Source organism: Oryctolagus cuniculus, chromosome 10 (genome assembly GCF_964237555.1).
Source record: "Oryctolagus cuniculus chromosome 10, mOryCun1.1, whole genome shotgun sequence".
Classification (NCBI taxonomy): domain Eukaryota; kingdom Metazoa; phylum Chordata; class Mammalia; order Lagomorpha; family Leporidae; genus Oryctolagus; species Oryctolagus cuniculus.
The window spans coordinates 21251420-21270282 of record NC_091441.1 but is presented as its reverse complement, the minus strand read 5'-3'; the positions used below and the strand labels follow the sequence as shown (position 1 = coordinate 21270282).

The following is an 18863-nucleotide window of genomic DNA, read 5'->3' as shown; positions in this document are numbered from 1 at the left end:
TTTCTTTAGTGACCCTCTGTTCATTCAGGAACATGTTGTTCAGTCTCTATGTGTTTGCATATGTTCTAGAGATTGTTGAGTTGTTGATTTCCAACTTCATTCCACTGTGGTCAGTTAGTTGTTGGCGAGGTGTGTTTCTTGTAGGCAGTAAATAGATGGGTTTTGTTTTTTTAATCCTTTCAGCTAGTCTTTATCTTTTAACTGCAGAGTTGAGACCATTTACATTCAAGGTGACTATTGATAAGCAACAACTTAGCGCTGTCATTTTTCCATAAATATTCCTATTGTTTATTTTGAATCTCCTTTTTACTTTCGCTGGGAGATTTTCTGACTTCACCTTCTTTCATAGTGATGACCATGTTTCTGTGTTTCTGTATGTAGTACATCCTTAACCATCTTTTGTAAGGCTTGATGAGTAGTGACAAATTCTTTGATTTTCTATTTCTATGGAAAGTCTTTATTTCACCTTCATCTGTAAATGAGAGCTTTGCAGAGTACAGTATTCTGGGTTGACAGTTTTTTTCTCTTAAGTTTTGAAATATATGTCACCATTCTCTCCTAGCCTATAGGGCTTCTGATGAGAAATTAGCTGTGAGTCTAATTGTAGATTTTCTGAAAAGAATCTGGCATTTCTGTTGTGCACACTTTAGAATCTTTTATTATTTGTTTTTTGTTTTTTGTTTTTTGTTTTTCCTAATCTCTTCTTTATGTTTCACTGTGGAGAGTTTGACTACAATGTGTTGTGGTGATGATCTTTTCTGGTCATGTCTATTAAGAGTTCTGTGTGCTTCCTGTACTTGGACGTCCCTTTCTTTCTCCAAATTAGGTAAACTTTTTGGAATTATTTCACTAAAGAGGCCTTCTAATCCATTCTCTCTTTCCACACCTTCAGGAACTCCTAAGACCAGTATGTGGGGTCATTTGATAGTGTCCCATAAATCTCCAATACTGTTTTATAGTTTTCTAATTTCTTCTTCTTCTTCTTCTTCTTCTTCTTCTTTTTTTTTTTTTTTGGTCTGACTATAAAATTTCCAGAAGTTTTTCTTCTAACTTGGATATTCTTACTTCTGCCTCACCAAGTCCATTGTTAAGACTTTCCACCATATTTTTTTATCTGATCTATTGAATTCTTCATTTCCAGTATTTCATTTTAAAATTTATTTCACTTTAAAATCTCAATTTCATAGGAAAATTATTCATTTTGTCATGTATAGATTTCTTTAATTTGTGAATTTGCTTCTGATTACTTCTAAGTAATCCTACAATCAATTTTTTGAATTCTGTTCCTGGCATTTCTTCAATCTCTTCATCTTCACATTCTAGTATTGAAGTGTTGTGTTCTTTTGGGGGTGTCATGTTGTCTTCTGTATTCCTGTTCCATGAATTGCTATATTTATTTTTAGGTATTTGTGGAGACACTTTTTTTTTTTCTTGTGATGGCTTTTATTTTTGGACTATGCCTTAATGGCTTAGTGGAGTGTCTGCTCTTTCAGTGAATACCCAGAGGCATGTGCTGGATGTGGCCAGGGTGAGGGGAGTATCCAAGGTGACAGCTAAGTTGGACATGTTAAATGTCTGTCTCTCTCTCTCTTTTTTTAATCAGGGGGAGGTTTGATCAGCTCTGTTGGCATAGTCTCATGCTCACCCCTTCTACTCCAAGGAGACCAATACCTGAGCACTAGCCACAGTGGTTAAAATTTTCATCCATGCTGCCCCAAGAACCACACAAAGGATCCATGCAGTTCTCTGTGTAATCATGGAGCTCTGAGCATGTGGAGCCACCCTCAGTGACTGCCCAAAGACCCAGCCACACCCTGTGCCCTTCCATGCAGCCACAGTGTGTTCACAGTCCCATCATGCATAATTCCCTCAGTCATGAGCACCCAGCCACCTGTCAATTCTCCCAGCCAGACTCAGGCATCTCCTCTCATCTGGTTGCTTGACACATGAACACAAGCTGGTGTAGCTGTTAAAGATGTCCAAAATGGCGCCTGCCCTCTCTCAGCTTGTTACAAGACCCCAATGCTGGGTGATCAGGCAGAGAGAAAGTGCCCCTTTTTTCTTTATCTCAGTTGGCAGTTACACTGTCCTGCAAAGGCTGGACTCACACTGGGCTCTTCCTGCAGCTTTATTGCCAGTGGCTTGGGCTGCTGCAATCTTGTCTCACCTCACTCTCCAAAGCTGGTGCTGAGGCTCTCGGCTGCTGGTGTCCTGAGTTGTGTGCATCCACACCCTTCACGTAGATCCACAGTGTCCCTCTAATTTGCATGGAGTTTCCTCTGCAGTTTTCTCCCTACTCTTCCCTGAGATTGCACTCTCAATTTTTTTAAAAAAATATTTTTCCCTAAAGTAGAGCAGTAAGCTCCCTCCCTATTCTTCCATCTTAGAATCCTCGATCTCATTTTATTTTGAAAGCTGAACTTTTGGGAAATGTCCTTTAGAGTCTAGCATGTGAGGGCCATGCCCCAGGGACTGCCCCAGCACAGAGCACTCACAGCTTCTCTGTGATCCCGTAGAGCTGCATCTCTAATGCCAGTCGAAGTTACAGTTCAGGTGGTACCTGCACAGATCTTAAAAGTTCAGAGTCTGAACAAAAGACAATGGCAACATTTCCATTACTGCACAGACTAAAGCACCTTTCAGGCTGAGATGGTGATGAACTCACCAAATGTACCAAACTATTTCAACTAGAGAGATATCTGCACTGGCAAGAGTGGTACTTGCTTTCCTAAAAGACAACCGACCTATCAGGTTCAGTCAGTGTTCCATGTTGTTGTTTTTTTTCCAAGATTTATTTATTTATTTGAAAGGCAGAGTTACAGAGAGACAGAGGCAGGGAGAGGGAGAGGGAGAGGGAAAGAGAGAGAGAGGTCTTCCCTCCACTGGTTCACTCCCCAGTTAGCCGCAGTGGCCAGAGCTGTGCTGATCTGAAGCCAGGAGCCAGGAGCTTCTTCTGGGTCTCCCACGCAGGTACAGGGGCCCATGGACTTGGGCCATCTTCTGCTGCTTTCCCAAGCCATAGCAGAGAGCTGGATCAGAAGTGAAGCAACTGGGACTTAAAACAGCACCCATATTGGATGCCCTGGACTGTGGGTGTCAGCTTTACCTGCTATGCCACAATGCCAGCCCCAGTTTTTCTTCTTTAGGTTGCTTTAAAAGACAACTCTGTGGGGCATCTAGTAGTGTCTGCTACTGTGCAAGTATGTGTACATGTGTGTGTGTGTGTGTGTCTGCTCTAAAATGTATCCCTCTTCAACAGACTTTAAGAAAATGAAACTGAACTTGGTACATAGCAGGGCGTCAGCAGCAAATGAAAGCAGAGTGATGAACATTGAAGTCAGTAGGATGCATTTATTTCTAGACGCATACAATGAGCATGCCTTTTAGCTCCGAGTTTCTTGGCAGCAAGGCAAGTCCCTGTTAGATTATGTAATTTTTGTTACTTGATAAAGCAAGTGTGTGTGTATATATCTATATCTATATCTATATATATGTGTACATATATATATTTATATATAAAGTAAAACATTTTCCTGGCAGAAAATTCCAGAATGAACTTATTTCTCAGAATCTTCTGTTACAGGCACAAGGTAATAACAAGCGGTGTCTTTGGCTTGCTTGGGACTATTCTTCAAGTGGAAGTTTTAAATGCCAGCTTTCTATGAAAGATGAAGACTTGAAATATCTAGCAAAGGCTGTTCCAGAGAAGCAAACATGGTCGCATTGTGTCTGGTTTTCCACTTTTACAACAGGGCTAATTTAGCCAGACTCGCCAAAGTTTGTGTGAACATGCCTATTGTGTATACCATCATTTGGACCTAAAGGTTTCCAGTCAAATCATTGATTGCACTTTCTACTTTTCTGCAGTGCATTTTGGTTGTTAACTGAGGAAAGATGCTAGTCTAAAGGAGGTGGGCTTAGCATTCTGTTTTGAAATTTAGGGGCAGGCTCTCCAGAGGAGGATCCAGCCACCTTTGCACAGAGTTGGGCTTTGGGGGCCTTCAAGGACTATTTTTTTCTCACAAGAACTTTTGTTTACTCACAGTTCTAGATGGATGCTAGGATCCAAGAGCAATATTGAATCCAATACTTGTAATAGAAGGGCTGCATTAAATGCAGTGAGGGAGAAGGCAGGAAATAGGTGAACCAGGCCAGCTGGTACCCAGGTCTACTTTTGTGTCTGTGCCCCAGCCACAGTGGTCATCTCTGCTCAGCCTTGGCAGGTGTTGCCGCATGTGCACAAAGGCCCTGTGTTACCAGTCCTCAAGTTCTATGACAAGGGCTAGAAATTTTGGTTTTACATGAAAACTGATTAGTTGGAAGTAAGGACTCAGAAATTCTTTTAACATTTTTAGGTCAAACCAAAGAAATCTACAATCTGCTTTCAGCTTAAGGATCTTCAGTATGCAAGTTCTGTTGCAAGTACAAACTTTGCCCAACCACTGTCGTAGCCATAACATAGCCTCAGACTGACCCCACAGAATTTCATTTTTTTTAGCCAAACTGAATATTGATTTTAACAAGCAAAAATAATTTTCCCAATGAATTCATTCAACTCATGTAGGAAGTAGGAATGGCCAGTGCTTTCCAGTTCATTGGTTGAGATTTTTATTTTTCCTCTGCCTAGAATAATATTCATTATGGTATAGCTGATATTCAGCTGGTTTCTTGCAATAATTATTCAGCAGGCATGCCATTGCTTACTTTTTAGCGCATTTGTGGGCCAGCACCATGGACAGTTACCTTACAACTTTATAAAAAAGGCCACAGTCTGAAGTCTGTGTTTCTGGATTCACTGATTAGAAGACCCTTAATCAGTGGTGCTGATTTTAGGATGCATGATTCAGGGATTTGTGGGGGAAGAGAGTCATTAAAACGTGTACTCAAGTAATTATGTTACATGTTTGTTTCTAGGCAAGCAGGAATAATAACCACATTAATGGTATCTATTGGATCCATTTCGTACACGGAGCATTGTGCAGAGTGCTATGAGTATATTATCTCATTTAAGCTTCACAAAGCTCTTGGACATCAGTGTAATCACTATCGTCATCCTCCTCCTCCTTACATTATACAGTGGGTACTCGGAGGCTAAGTACTTTGAGTCACTTGGCCCCAGGTTGCATTGTAGTAAGTATAGATCTCAAATGCAAGCCCAGACATCTGACTCAGATCAGTGCCTTCTGCCTGCCCAAAGCCCAGTGTTAAAAGTGGTGCCAATCTCATGTTGTTCTGTGAGTGTGGAGAGCAGGCATCACTTTGGATCCCATGGTACCTTGAAGCTAATGGCAGGAAAGAGCAGATTGCAAGGGGCATTAAGGAATTTGCTTTCGCCCCATTATCTCATCTCCCTTTTCCTCATTTTAGTTGTTCAGATACAAGTCATGAAAAAGTCTGACTGAAATTTACAGTATGTATGAGCCAAATCATATAGAAATACTGAAACTTCTTCCACTGAGACACGTGGTTCACAATAAGAAATGGAAGCAAACCCTCTTGGCATTATCTCAGTTTAAAGGCACACATTTCCACATTCCTTTCAAAGGGAAGAGAGTGGATATTGGTTAATATAGCAGAAGTATGTTTACTTGTAGTTGAATGTAGAGAGATAAATATTATATTAGGCTAATTTGCTTCATATCCAGTGTTTTCTATAATTATTAATATCATCAGGCTTGTGTATTTTTTAATTAGTAAAGACCCTTTGTCAAAGTCCTAGTCTAAAATACAGCTTCCTTTTTATTATTCATGGTTAAATCAATGATAGCTATTTGGCAAAGGTTCAAAACTCTCTGTAACTTGTTGTTAGTAATACTTGATTTATATGTGTGCCCAGACATCCAGTGCATGTGTGTATGTATGTTTACTAATAGCAGCTGTATGCATTGAAGCACATTGTTATTGGTGGGAAATGAAGCATAAAACATGAAGAATCTGTAATTATTAAGGAGCTGAAGTTACTGTCTTTAACTCCTTCCAGGGCTGTTATGATACAACTCTGATTATTTTCATTTCAGATGAGCAAGGTTCCTGGATAGTTGTGATTATCAGTACCTTCCCTTTCTAATTATTGCAAAATTCTTCCCTCTGTGGGCATACATGAATTAATCCATGAGTTTGCCATAGTTACATGCTTTTTCCTGATTTTTTTTGCTGCTTTTCTGTTCTTTTAATTGTGATTTTCAAACAAAGAACTCTTGCATCTAATTATCCATACCATAACTTGCTCAACATTGAACATATTTGCATGTGTACTTGTAATAGTTCTGTGGAGTATAATCCATTAATGATATCTGAATTGTATTTTAGACCATCCATGGACACAAGGGACCAATCACTGCAGTGGCCTTTGCTCCTGATGGACGATACCTGGCCACCTACTCCAACACTGACAGCCACATTTCCTTCTGGCAGGTAAGAGTAGATGCTGCAGGGTCTTGACTGAATGTTACATGAAGTGCTTTTGGTGGGAAGGCTTCCAGTTGAACCTGCCTCCCAACCCTCCATCCTCCCTTCTTTCAACAAGTAACAGTTTTTTTGTGTATTGATTGCTAATTATGTTGCAGGCACTAGCATGCAGGGTGCTGAGAATACAATTAGCAATCTGGAAAGAGGGGCCTCTGCTCTCACAGAGCTTGCAGTCGGCAGTAGACACCAATAAATAAGCAATTACAGTACAGAGGGGAGCCTGAGAATGAAGTGAGAGGAAGGCTTTCCAAAGGAAGTGACATCTGAGCTCCAAGAGGCCTGATGCTGCGGAAGGGCCAGCCCCTAAGGACACGGGGGCAGTGATTCAGCAGTCAGCAAGGGCAGGGGGTGCATCTGAGGGTCTGGCCCGAGATGAACTCGACAGGAGAAGCCTTGCTCAGGCCTGTAATGTGTACAAGGCATTCAGACTAGATCCTTGGGTCTGTCGCTGTAACAGGGCACAGACAGAAGACAATCGGGTATTTTCTCATTATTCCTTTTTATATTATCTCATTTTTCTTTTGCATTCTGAATTTCCCATATAATGCTCTGAATTCTCAAGCCATTCAAAGCATTTATAAAAACCTGCATTTTCTTTGGCTGGCAGTCTACATGAATGTCTGTTTCATTCTGATTAAAATGAATATTATTTTTGACTAGTAATATTAATTTTGACTGGTAAAAACTAGTTTTTACCACAGAATATGTTTCATCTTCAGTGCTTAGTCTCTCCATTCAGTATTCTCTTTAATTTCCTGACTCTTTTAGTCCTGATAAGCACAAAAAATCATGTATTACCTACCCCCCCAAAAGTTTGTTATTACCTTTATTTTCCTATGATACAAATGTGTTTTATGAGATTCACTTTATTACTTTGACAACTAAAAATAAAAGTTTAAGCAAGTCTTCAGCACAACTTGATGATGGCTTAAAAAATCAATAGCTAATAAAATGTAGAATGGATACAATAAATTGCTTAATTAACAACATGCTATTAAAGCATGGCAACTTCCAAATCTGTCAGACTTTTCTATTTTCATCTAATTTCGTTTTCCAGTGTATTTTCTCATTATCTTTTCCCCCAGAATATATTTCCAGCATCTTAATGAGCTCATCTTAAACTTTCTCCCAGTGGGTAACCCCACGACTGGTCATTCCTAGGGAAATCCCACCATGAGTCCATTAAGGACGCATCAGCTGGACTCTGTCAACTGTGGGGCCTTGCAGAGTTCACTTACTAAGGCCTTGTTCCCACTCAAGTCTAACACAGTGATTGCTATTGTGCCAACTGCACCTTGACACAAAATTTCTTCTATTTCCTCTTCTCTCCCACTCTCAGGGGAATGTTGGTTGAAACACCCATCATGCAGTGTGACCAGGTGTCTGTGTGCTAGGAACTGTCACATAGAGTGAGGCAGGCAGGGGGCCCTGTCCGAGGGGCTTGCCTTCTGTTGCTGCTTTCTACTATGGAAAAACAAACAAACAAACAAAACCTCTTTTTTTTTTTTTTTTTTTTGCCTAATTTGTGTCTGCTAAGAAAATATAATTTTTAGGCCGGCGCCACGGCTCACTAGGCTAATCCTCCACCTTGCGGTGCCGGCACACCGGGTTCTAGTCCCGGTCAGGGCGCCGGATTCTGTCCCGGTTGCCCCTCTTCCAGGCCAGCTCTCTGCTGTGGCCCGGGAGTGCAGTGGAGGATGGCCCAAGTGCTTGGGCCCTGCACTCCATGGGAGACCAGGAGAAGCACCTGGCTCCTGCCTTCGGATCAATGCGTTGCGCTGGCCGCAGCGCGCTGGCCGCGGCGACCATTGGAGGGTGAACCAACGGCAAAGGAAGACCTTTCTCTCTGTCTCTCTCTCTCTCACTGTCCACTCTGTCTGTCAAAAAAAAAAAAAAAAGAAAATATAATTTTTTGTATAAAAGAATATCTCAGATTCTAAATTTTCCCGTTATTTTTTCTGAATTTTCTACCTGGAATTTTCCAAGTGATAAATTTTCTTTCTTCTTTTTCCCCTTTGTCTAGCTCTTTGCTGTTATGTTTGGATACCTTCATCCCTCCCTTAAATACTGTTCTATTTCTGTCAAAATTCCAGCCAGGCTGCCTGATGGAATAGTGATTAGTTTCTTACCTCAGAGGTGAAGGCATTCATTAAATAGTGTCTTTTTGTCTCTGCACGGTGGGGCGACAGCACAGTATCTTTGTCTTTAACTTGTCCACTCCAGGGGCTGCCACAGAGTGCCAGAGTAGCCAGACAACACCCAGTCTCTCCTAACTCTAAAATCAGTGTCAGAATTCGTAGTGCACCCACATAGAAGGCACCGAAACAGATCATTTCAGCATTGTCATTCCAGCTTTATCAAGAAAATACAGCGTAACCTCTTGCAGAAGTGTTTGTCTATTTAAAGAGAGTCTAGAAAGTGGTATTGGATCTACTGCTGCTTTCCCTAAACGGGCTTTGCTGATTTCTTTAGATACATGTTGTTTAGTTCTAATGATCTATGAGAACACTTTTATATTATTCCGGTAAGTGTACTGTAATATATTTTGAAAACTTAATGAAGTCTTATTAATACAGAGCCTGACTAAAGCTATCAGCTATTAAAATCTTTGCTGAAAAATGAGTGCTAATGAGAAATATTGGTTGGATAATTATTCAAGTGAGACTCAGTAAAAGTATTGCAGCATTACTTACATTGAGAATAGCATTAAAACATTTCCTCTTTTGATGAATTGTATGTGTTTCTATATGTTGAAAAAACAGTCTTCACAGAGCAAGTTTTGTGAGAAGGGAAAAGCCAGGATTGCATCTCAGTTCGTTTACATACTCAGCTGGTGGATAGCGTCATTTGGCAATCTGTCAAGTCCTTTGATCCTTTAACATCATATTCCTACCACTGAAGTCTTTCCCTTCAGTGTACCCATTGTTATTTGAGCAAGGAAAGCATAATAATGAAAGATCACACATAAATTTTATTATCACCACCATCCACAAAACAAGAAAGTACCCTCTCTCAGAAATGCTAATAATAAATTAGATGGAGTATAGTTTTTTATTTATTCTGGTATACAGTAGAATACAACTCAGTCTCTTTAAAGAATTATATAGAACTGAAATTATTAGCATGAAAATATTGCCATCAACATTTTATTCAGTGAAAACCAAGGTTGTGAAGCTAGCATTTAATAATGGACCCATTTATGTAAAATTCCTTAAATCTGCTTCTCTTCCTGTGAATCTAAGCACAGGGGAGATCTAGATGTTGTTTGTTTATCACCAGAGATTGTCTCTGGCGAGTGAGATTTCAGGGGTCTTCAGCTTTCGTTTTTGTATTTCTTTTCATTATTTAATTTTCCACCGTCAGTATTTATTATCTTTGGGATCAGAAAAAAAAATGTTGTCAAATCTTATAAGTCAAGACTGAAATTGCCCTTGCTTTAGCATAGTTTGTAGTCAGTCAAGAAAATAGTAATCTTGAAAAAAAAAAAAAAAAACAAGATTGTTACAGTGAGCATTCTTTGGCCGAGTTGATCAGCAAAATCGATACTCACCCTTACTACTTCATTCCCACCCCTCATTTGAAGAGGCCATGGGAAAAAGATGGTCTGCAGAGAAAGGAATTGTAGTGGGCATGGGGGGTCTTCATTGTTCCAACTGTGTGCAACTCCAACAGGTCTGTGCCTTCTGCATTTCACATAGCCCTCTTGTCAAACAGAAGGCTTTCTGACCCTACTGAAGGCATTTATAAGAGTAGGAATGGCTCGGGTTATAAGGGGAACCCAGTTATGACAAACGGCCCTTTCTTAAAATCATTCCCGTCTGTCTCATGCACAGAAGATACTCTGTCTTACTCTTTCTTTAATCCTCAGTCCATTTCTTGATTTGGCTATGTTTGCAGGACAGAAGTAAAAATCAGGAAACAGCTAAGCCTACTCAGTGCCCAATGGGTTTTGGGCCACCAGTAGAAATCAAGCAGCATGCATATTTTCATAGAAAGTCCGTAAAGAATGAAAAATACCGTTCTTTATCCGTTGAGAAATTAGTCTTTTAAAAGCACTCATAGCGTGCCTGTTGATACCAGTTAATCTTAACTGGCAATTTTCTGGGTCATTTGGATGTGCTCTGCGAGAGGACTAAATTATTATGTACTGTGACTGTTGTGGAAGTGGGAACTCTCAAATCAAGCTCAGCAATGTTATTTATGTTGAAACTGCTTGGGAACCTCCAGAACACAGTGAGGCATTGCTTTTTATCTTCTGTGAAGTCTTGGGGAAAAGGAAGGAAGGAAACAAGGCCCGAGGGTCTGGGAGGATGGCAGCAAGGGCCCGCCTGGCTTGCACTGCGAAGCGAGCTTCAACAGAAAGAGTTAATGATAACCATACATTTGGTTTTAAAATGTGACCTCGCACACGAGTGGTTTTTTTCACCTCTGTGTTGTGTTCGGCACTATTATTAATGCAGGAAAATCAGTAACATTAGTCATCTTAAAAGGGTTATTACTCAAGATGATTTAAATTGTGAAAATGTCAGTGGAGCCTGCACGCAGTCTGCTGGAGATGCCATGATTTACGCCCTCTCACGCCGTCCTGCTGCCGAGAAGGGCTGGGAAAAGGAATGGCTTGTGTTCTGCACTGATCCAAATGCAGGGCATGAGATCAGCACTCACGCATCTGAAATGGCCTAGGATTTGCTGGAGGTTCATGTATCCACCGTGTGAATGTGTTGCATCACAATCAGTATGCTTCCTGCAAGACCCCAGAGCCATATCCAGGTAGATGGCTGAAAGTGACAATGTGCGCCAAGGAAAAGTGGGATTTCAGAAGCTTCTTTTCTCGTTGTCCGTGTGCTTTCCCGTGATCTGTAATTGCTGAAATGATGCATACTGAGGACACTGTAAGTAACGTTTAGAACCCAAAGGAACCTCCAGGCCCAGTCACTCAGAAAGCAGTTTGTTTAGATAATTGCCATTCAATATTAACCACTTTGACCGGATGCACGGTTGTTCAGGACTCATAATTTCCCTGTTATTGTTTGTTCATGGGAATGGATTAAGAAAATTTAAAATTTAAATCAAATCCAGAGAAACTGCGCCAAACCAGGAATCACCAACTGATAAGTCGTCGTTGTCAGTCAGGTCTGAAGAGGATGCTGTCCTTCGCGTGGTGGCTAAGCAGTGAGCCCCAGGCTCCCTGTGGGAGGAAGTGGGTGCTTGTTTTCCTTGCAGAGCTTGCTGGAGATTGGGTTTTTAAAAAGCAAGGGAAGAGTGAGCGTGCTGGGGAATGAGAATGGGTGGGTGGGGTCTGAGTTTGACGCAGTAGTGACTTTGCACCGCATCTCCTCTCTACCTACCACCTAACTCTGCTTCATGTTCTCAAACTGATCATAAACTCCAGACCTTGCCTTCATTGCCTCATCCTCCCGGGGATGCAGTTAGCACTGCTGTTAATGAACAACAACAAAACAAGCCTTTCGTTTAAATATCTCTGATTTCCAAATATCATCTAATCCAGTCACTTATTAACAGCTGTACTTCATTTCCTCTCCTAAAGATCAGTGGATTCTTCCTGCTGTCAGGTTCTACCCATGAAATAAAATTTCTCTAGGTATATTCATTTACTGTAACAGCATCAGAATGATTACAAATACTGAAAGGGCCCTTCAGAGATCAGTGTAACCCCCAATAAACGTGAACAACCATTGCAGAGGAGGAAGCAAGCACATGTGCAGCCCAAAGGGATGGAACCCATCTGCATAGGAGGGAAATGGAAGGGTTCTTTAAGTGACACGTGTGCTGTCCTGTCCCCTGTCCCTCCAGATGAACACGTCACTCCTGGGAAGCATCGGCATGCTGAACTCGGCACCTCAGCTACGCTGCATTAAAACTTACCAGGTGCCCCCCGTGCAGCCGGCCTCCCCCGGCTCCCACAACGCCCTCAAGCTGGCCCGGCTCATCTGGACTTCCAACCGCAACGTCATCCTCATGGCCCACGACGGGAAGGAGCACCGCTTCATGGTCTAGAGCTGCTGTCTGCTGCCCTAAGTGATTTCAGTTCCCTGCGTTCTCTAGGCCGACATTGCTCTGTCCTTGCAGGGGATCATTCTTTGGGCCTACTTAGGTCGTGCAGGGGCGTGGCCAGGTCTCTGTCATTTGTGCATGCTTCTCGGGGGGGAGGGGGCAGACTCTCACACGTGCCACCTATCGATTCAGAGGCATGCACACTGCTCTCCAGGATGTGGCCACTCTGTCACTAGGTAGTTTTTCCCTGCCAGCGAGGGGAGGGGAAAACCGGCGGTTCCTGGGAACGCTCTTGTTGCTTGGTGCAACAGAAGCCCAAAAATCAATAAGCACTGTGATTGCACTCCCAGCCCCAATCAGTGTTTCAGCCACGAAACCCCAGCTCTGAAGCGCTGCCTGCATCCGGCGTTCTGACACTGCGCGTCGCGGTGGTACGGCAGCCTCGTTATTGAAATTATTCCCCTTTGACTTTCCTAAAGCATACCATTGTTTACCAGAAAGATCCTCTGTTTACGTGGCTCTTTGCTTCTGGTGATTGCTAGGAAATCCCTCAATCCAGTTGGCTAGGGTTTAGCCACCACCTTCTCTGTTAATACCTAACTGATTTCAGTTCATGAGAAAATGCACGCAAAAATTGTTTTTCCTTGTAGAAAATACAGTTTTCTACACTCTCAGCCTTCTGAAGTGTTCACGTCTTGCTTAGATGTCAGTATACTTAGTAGCTTAAAGTAAGACTCAGCATCACTTCTAAAATACTTAATTATCCAGGCACTATCACTGATCTCGCGAAGGTACCCTTGTGATAAAGGAGCCAGTTTGGAGGCGCAGCACAGCCCTAAAATGAAGACGCTTCTGATTCTTTGCTGCAGATCTTTTTGATTAAAAGGAGCACTCCCCTTCCCTACAGAAACCCGACAAAGCTGCACTTCCCACATGAATGACATACGTCAGTTATCATGTAATAATTACAGTTCAGCCTTCAAACTACTACTGGTCAATTAAGTAAAAACCAAGAAGGCATTTCTTTTTAAACAAGTATCCTAGAGGTTTAATCCTTTGGCGCAGTGTCTTGTATATGCAGTTTATTTATATACAGGAGTGTATATAAAAATGTGCGGGCTCTCGATTTGTTTGCAGAAACATTGCAATGAGAGTTCGTCACACTTCAAAGTAAGCTTCAGCTAGATCACTCTCTTCTTATGTCAGATTATGCTGGTTCTTGCTTATAGTCATGGGAGAAAATCCATAAAGTAATGTTTTGTATGAAACCCTCCTCACAAACCTTCATCTGTACATAGTTGGGGGTTTTGTAGGTTGGCTGGTTGTTGATTGGTTGGTTAGTTGGGAGAAATGGCTTACTAAATTCAGAGGAAGTTTGCAAAGTTTACAGAGGAAGCAAGATGATAATGGGAGCATTTAATCAGAAAAGCATAGCTTGTCAGAGTTCATGCAATATACGGAAAAGTAGGATCAGGGTCCAGGAGCAAATACATATGTTATTTTACTGAAACCAATTTTTAAGGAACATATTAAGAAATTAATATAAGTAGAATGTCTTTTTCATATGAATATGAAATATGTTATTTCTGTTGATGGCAGATCTGTCCTAAGTCCTTGGTTTTAGACAAAAAAAGTGAATGTATGCCACATGCATGTACAGCGTATTGATACAGATTATCTATGTAGTTTCCAAGGAAGAAGCAGACAGCTCTCCAGCATGGACTTCCTGTGTTCGGGAAACATGCTGCCATGTTTGGGGTAGCTAGAGCCACTGGAGGTGGACCAAAAGGGCACTTGGTTTCTCCAGCCAGCTCCTGAGTCTTCTCTATACTCAACACGTGTTTACTTTGTGGACGTAAATGAAAACTAATTTATTCTAAATGACAAAACTACTTGGAATACAAGGTAAACGTATTAGAGTTGCATTGGTTTTTTTAACAAAATGATCTATAGGGGAGGAGAAAGGTGTGGGATGGGCAGGCCACCACAGACACACAGGTGGCGCCCCCTTGGCAACTAAGAACAAAGCTGTGAGGACCCAAGGAGCAAAACCCTAGATGCGGGGCATGGGTTCTGTCTGCACTGACGGCCAAAATGATGGCCGGGTGAGCGGGCCGTCTCTGCAGCGGCTGATGTTTGATGGCCAGACAGGCTCCTCTCACTCGGAGTCGAGCGTCTGCGTCCTTTTTGACATCAGTCTTTCCATGGCTTTTTTGACAAGCGCAGTCCCAAACTTCCTGCCAGCTTAGATTTCTCAGCACTGACATAAACTTCGTATTGTCATCCTCGTGCACACTTTTAGTGTTCTATTGATTTCATTGGCACTGTATTTGGACCTGTCCTTGTAAATGTAGACATACGTGGCTTCAGTGGTAATTTACAAGCAAAAGATGACATGACGTGACACCTGTATGAAAATGTTGCTATGATTGAACTCACTGTGTACAGCAAGTAAATTAAAATGTCTGCCTTTCGAGACATTTCTAGATGATTCCACTTAATAGATTCTATGTGTACTGAATGTCCCTGTGTACATACGTGTGGTAAAAAATAAAAAAGAATTGTACTGCAGATAGTTTTTCTCCCATTATTACTTTTTCCTGTGTTCACTCTTGTTGCGCATTCTCAGTCTACACCCATTTTCTATTTCCAATCACTCATTGCCCTGAGAACCAGCTCCAGGAAAGGCAGAGGTGTTCACCAAGGACAGCAGAGCAGTGGGAAGGAAGTCCCTGCCCACAGCGTGGAAGTGTGAGACGCTCAGATGGAGAGACACTCCTGCCAGAAACTCACCGGCACCCCCTGTGGTTTGGGCAGCAGAACTGCCTAAGTTGCTCCTAAGTAGACTGTTAATTGTACCAAATGGTATCTTGTCAGATCTGATGACATGAGTTGGCTGCCTCTCATGGGAGCTAGGCTGAGATCATTAAATTCATTTCATTTAATACTCAGTTTGGATTTGAATTGGGGTCCCTAAGGTGAAGGGTGTAATTGGTTTTCAGGAAAAGCAAGAATAACAAAAGACGGCCTCATGGTACACACGTGTTACTGCTTTTCCTTCTTTCAGAGAAGAGCGTAGACCGGCTTGAATAGAACAACATAATTTTCTGTAAGAATTAGACAAACATGTAAACATCCAAGAGTGGACGGCAGCTCCATTGACCCTTTCCAATGCCCAGCGCCAGCCCTGGGAACTGTTTTCACATTTCCTGATGACTCAAGTGTGGCCTTATAGGGAAAACAGGGGCAGTAGCAGAGCTGTGTGATTGGTGATCACGTAAGCTGATCAAATGTGGAAAGGGCATGACATTAATGGGAAGGTAAAGCCAGGCAGTGCCGGGTGAACTTTCACCTTTCACCCCTTCAGCTGACTGACAGAGCTGAGTGTTGAAGAAAATCAATACTTTGGAGCCAGGAGGGAAATATTTCCACCCTCTAACTAGAGAATGTATTTTGACAAGGCCAAGATAATCCAAGCTGCACAGGAGAAAGAGAAAAGAAGACTCATTTTTAAAGCTTGACACTTCAAGGTGTTTTTGTGCAATGGTTTAGAGATCGTCAATACATACAAATACCAAAGGTCAAAAAGAAAAGCCAGAAGAATTTCAAAAATCAGATGTTCAGTTCTTCTGGCTGTTTACAAACTTAAAAAAAAAAAAAAAACCACGACCACAATGACGACTACCAAGAGGTTTATGCTTGTAATTGTTTAAATACCTGAGTTCACAACTGTGGGTTTCCAGGTGATCGTCCCTCTTTAATTAAACTCTAAATTTTGCAGAGGAAGCTCTCTGAATGTTGAGTGCCTAAAAGGTGAGCAGACTTCTTGCTTCTTTACATTTTTTATGCACATGAATTATTTTGTGAGTGCTTACGTCATTCTGTGTTAATGTCTCAGAATCTGGCTTCGCGATTCCTGTTGATCCTGCCAAACTGGCATCATAAATCCTAGACCTCTTTCTCATTTGCTTCAATCATTTGCATGAGAGAAGAGTTCATATCCCTTTAGTACTTAAATGATTGCCAGTTTGCAAAGTCACTTTAAGCAAATTACTTGTAAAGGTGTCCTAATTAGTACCCTTCTAAGGGAGGGGCTTCTACACTTCTAGGAAAAAAGGTAAGCAATGCATTCTTACCAGCACAGCAAGATTGGATTCATTCATTCTGTGGACACAGACCTCCATCAAATGGCTATAGATTTTTTTATTTGCTGCAGATAAGAGGAAGAAGTTGAATGGAGCCCCTAAGTTTCAGACCAGCTCAGGAGGTCAAAAGGATCCCAAATATCTAAAGTAACCCTCATTAACAAGCCTCATCAAGCCTACTGTGCAAGTATGCTAACTACGATTATTAAGACTTTGGTGAAAATAGAGCCTCAACATACATACTCTCTCATTCATAAATTCCACTCTCTTCTGAGGAGGTAGAGTTAGATCGTTTTCTGTTGTTTCAAAAGGAGAAGACAGCCAGCCAAGACCCTTCAGAATTCTGAGCTTTCTCAGAGAAAGCCAAGAATCTAGCACCAGCACGTGCCTGGGTTGTAGTAGGTTTTTCTTTTGGGGATTTTGTTAAATCCCTGAGGTGCATCCCCAAGGTGCTTACAAGAGCAGGACGTGGTCAGTGGTCAATAGACGCAAGATTCCTGGGAGAGGGTTAGGAGTCCTTCCTGAGCATGGATAAACAAGGTGCCCATCTTTGGGAAACATGGATTTTTGTTTCGTGTCAGGTTTTCATCTCTATCTGGACTTCAGTCATGGCTCTGGGCATCGTATCCAAAGGAGGGCCTCAGCCTCTTTGCCATGTGGCTGTGTGTTGCCACTTTGGTTCTCACCAAAATTTATAGACCTGAGGAAATGGCAAAATGTATGCTAATGTGGGAACTGGCTGATTACGCCTGGAGTCATGGCTGGTTACGACTGGAGTCATGGCTGGTTTTCTTTTCTCAAAAAGAAAAGCGTGGGAGTCGTGGTGCAACAAGTTGAGCTGCTGCTTGGGAAGCCCCCATTACCACGTCAAGCTGCATTCCCATACTAGAATGTGGGCGCAAGTCCTGGCTACTCCACTTCTGATCAGTCTCCTGCTAATGCACCTGGGAGGTAGCACATAGTGGCTCAAATGCTTTGGCCCCTTCCACCCACATGGGAGACCTAGATGGAGTTGGGCCTGGCACTGGCACAGCCATGGCTGTTGCAGGCATTTGGAGAGTGAACCAATGGTTGGAGGATCTCTCTTTCTCCCCTCCCCACCCCATCTTTCAAGTACATGGAAATAAACAAACATTTTTGAAAGTGGATCATCGAGCCGGCACCGCGGCTCACTAGGCTAATGCTCCGCCTTGCGGTGCCGGCACACCAGGTTCTAGTCCCGGTCGGGGCGCCAGATTCTGTCCCGGTTGCCCCTCTTCCAGGCCAGCTCTCTGCTGTGGCCAGGGAGTGCAGTGGAGGATGGCCCAAGTGCTTGGGCCCTGCACCCCATGGGAGACCAGGATAGGTACCTGGCTCCTGGCTCCTGCCATCGGATCAGCGCGGTGCGCCGGCTGTGGTGGCCATTGGAGGGTGAACCAACAGCAAAGGAAGACCTTTCTCACTGTCTCTCTCTCTCTCACTGTCCACTCTGCCTGTCAAAAATAAATAAATAAATAAATAAATAAATAAAATAAAATAAAGTGGATCATCACATTAAGACTCACTAAGCATCAGGGATGACTTTGCATATTTAGTATCTTCCAAATACACATCTATCAAGATTGTACAAGACTCTGACCAAAGTATTATGCACTGGATTTCATGGAGTCACCAAAGCAAAGCAAAGTGAGTCTGTAGATTCTGTTGCCAACATCTTGTTTCAACTAGTGTCAGAAAGACTTCTTGCTTCCATTTGCCCAAATGCAAAATGTATTCTTAACAACTTGACCTACACAGTGGCACTTGTGAAAATATCTGAATAATTTGAAGATATGGTCATGAGACATTGTTATTCAATCTGTGAGCATTTACTGACTATGTTTTGTGTTCTCTTTTCCCCTTGTTGGTGCACTCACAGTCTAAGGAAGAACCATAATAAGGAGTAAGTGCTCAGTCAGTGACGAGTGGTGAGGAAACAGGGAGTGATCACTTCTCAAGTTAGCCTTCTCAGCGAGGAAGGCTTGGGGCTGGGTATCAAAGAAAAGAGATTAATTAGGATGACGGAGGGGATGACAGAAGGGAGGAATTTATGCAAGCTCCAATCTTCCTGGGATCTCAGAGCGAATAAGCTACTTCAAGCCTACAACCTGAAAGGCACTGGCAGGTACTCCCAACAATCCGGACAGCTCTCCGTGACAGCTGGTGCAGCAGCTATGAGAACCTGACTCCTTGCAAAGGCACATGTGAGATCTGCAA

General features: G+C 42.3%; 1 protein-coding gene across 4 annotated transcripts in view; it reads left to right on the top strand.

The window, feature by feature from the left end:
- WDR7 (WD repeat domain 7) overlaps positions 1-15054 on the top strand; it is a 378155-nt gene extending 363101 nt beyond the window's left edge. For all 4 annotated transcript variants that reach the window (XM_070050123.1, XM_070050124.1, XM_051851193.2 and 1 more), the window contains 2 exons: positions 6310-6414; positions 12283-15054. In XM_070050123.1, coding sequence (XP_069906224.1) covers positions 6310-6414; positions 12283-12486 — 309 coding nt within the window. In that variant the 3' untranslated portion in view covers positions 12487-15054. The remainder of the gene's footprint in view (positions 1-6309; positions 6415-12282) is intronic.
- Positions 15055-18863: the final 3809 nt, after the last annotated feature.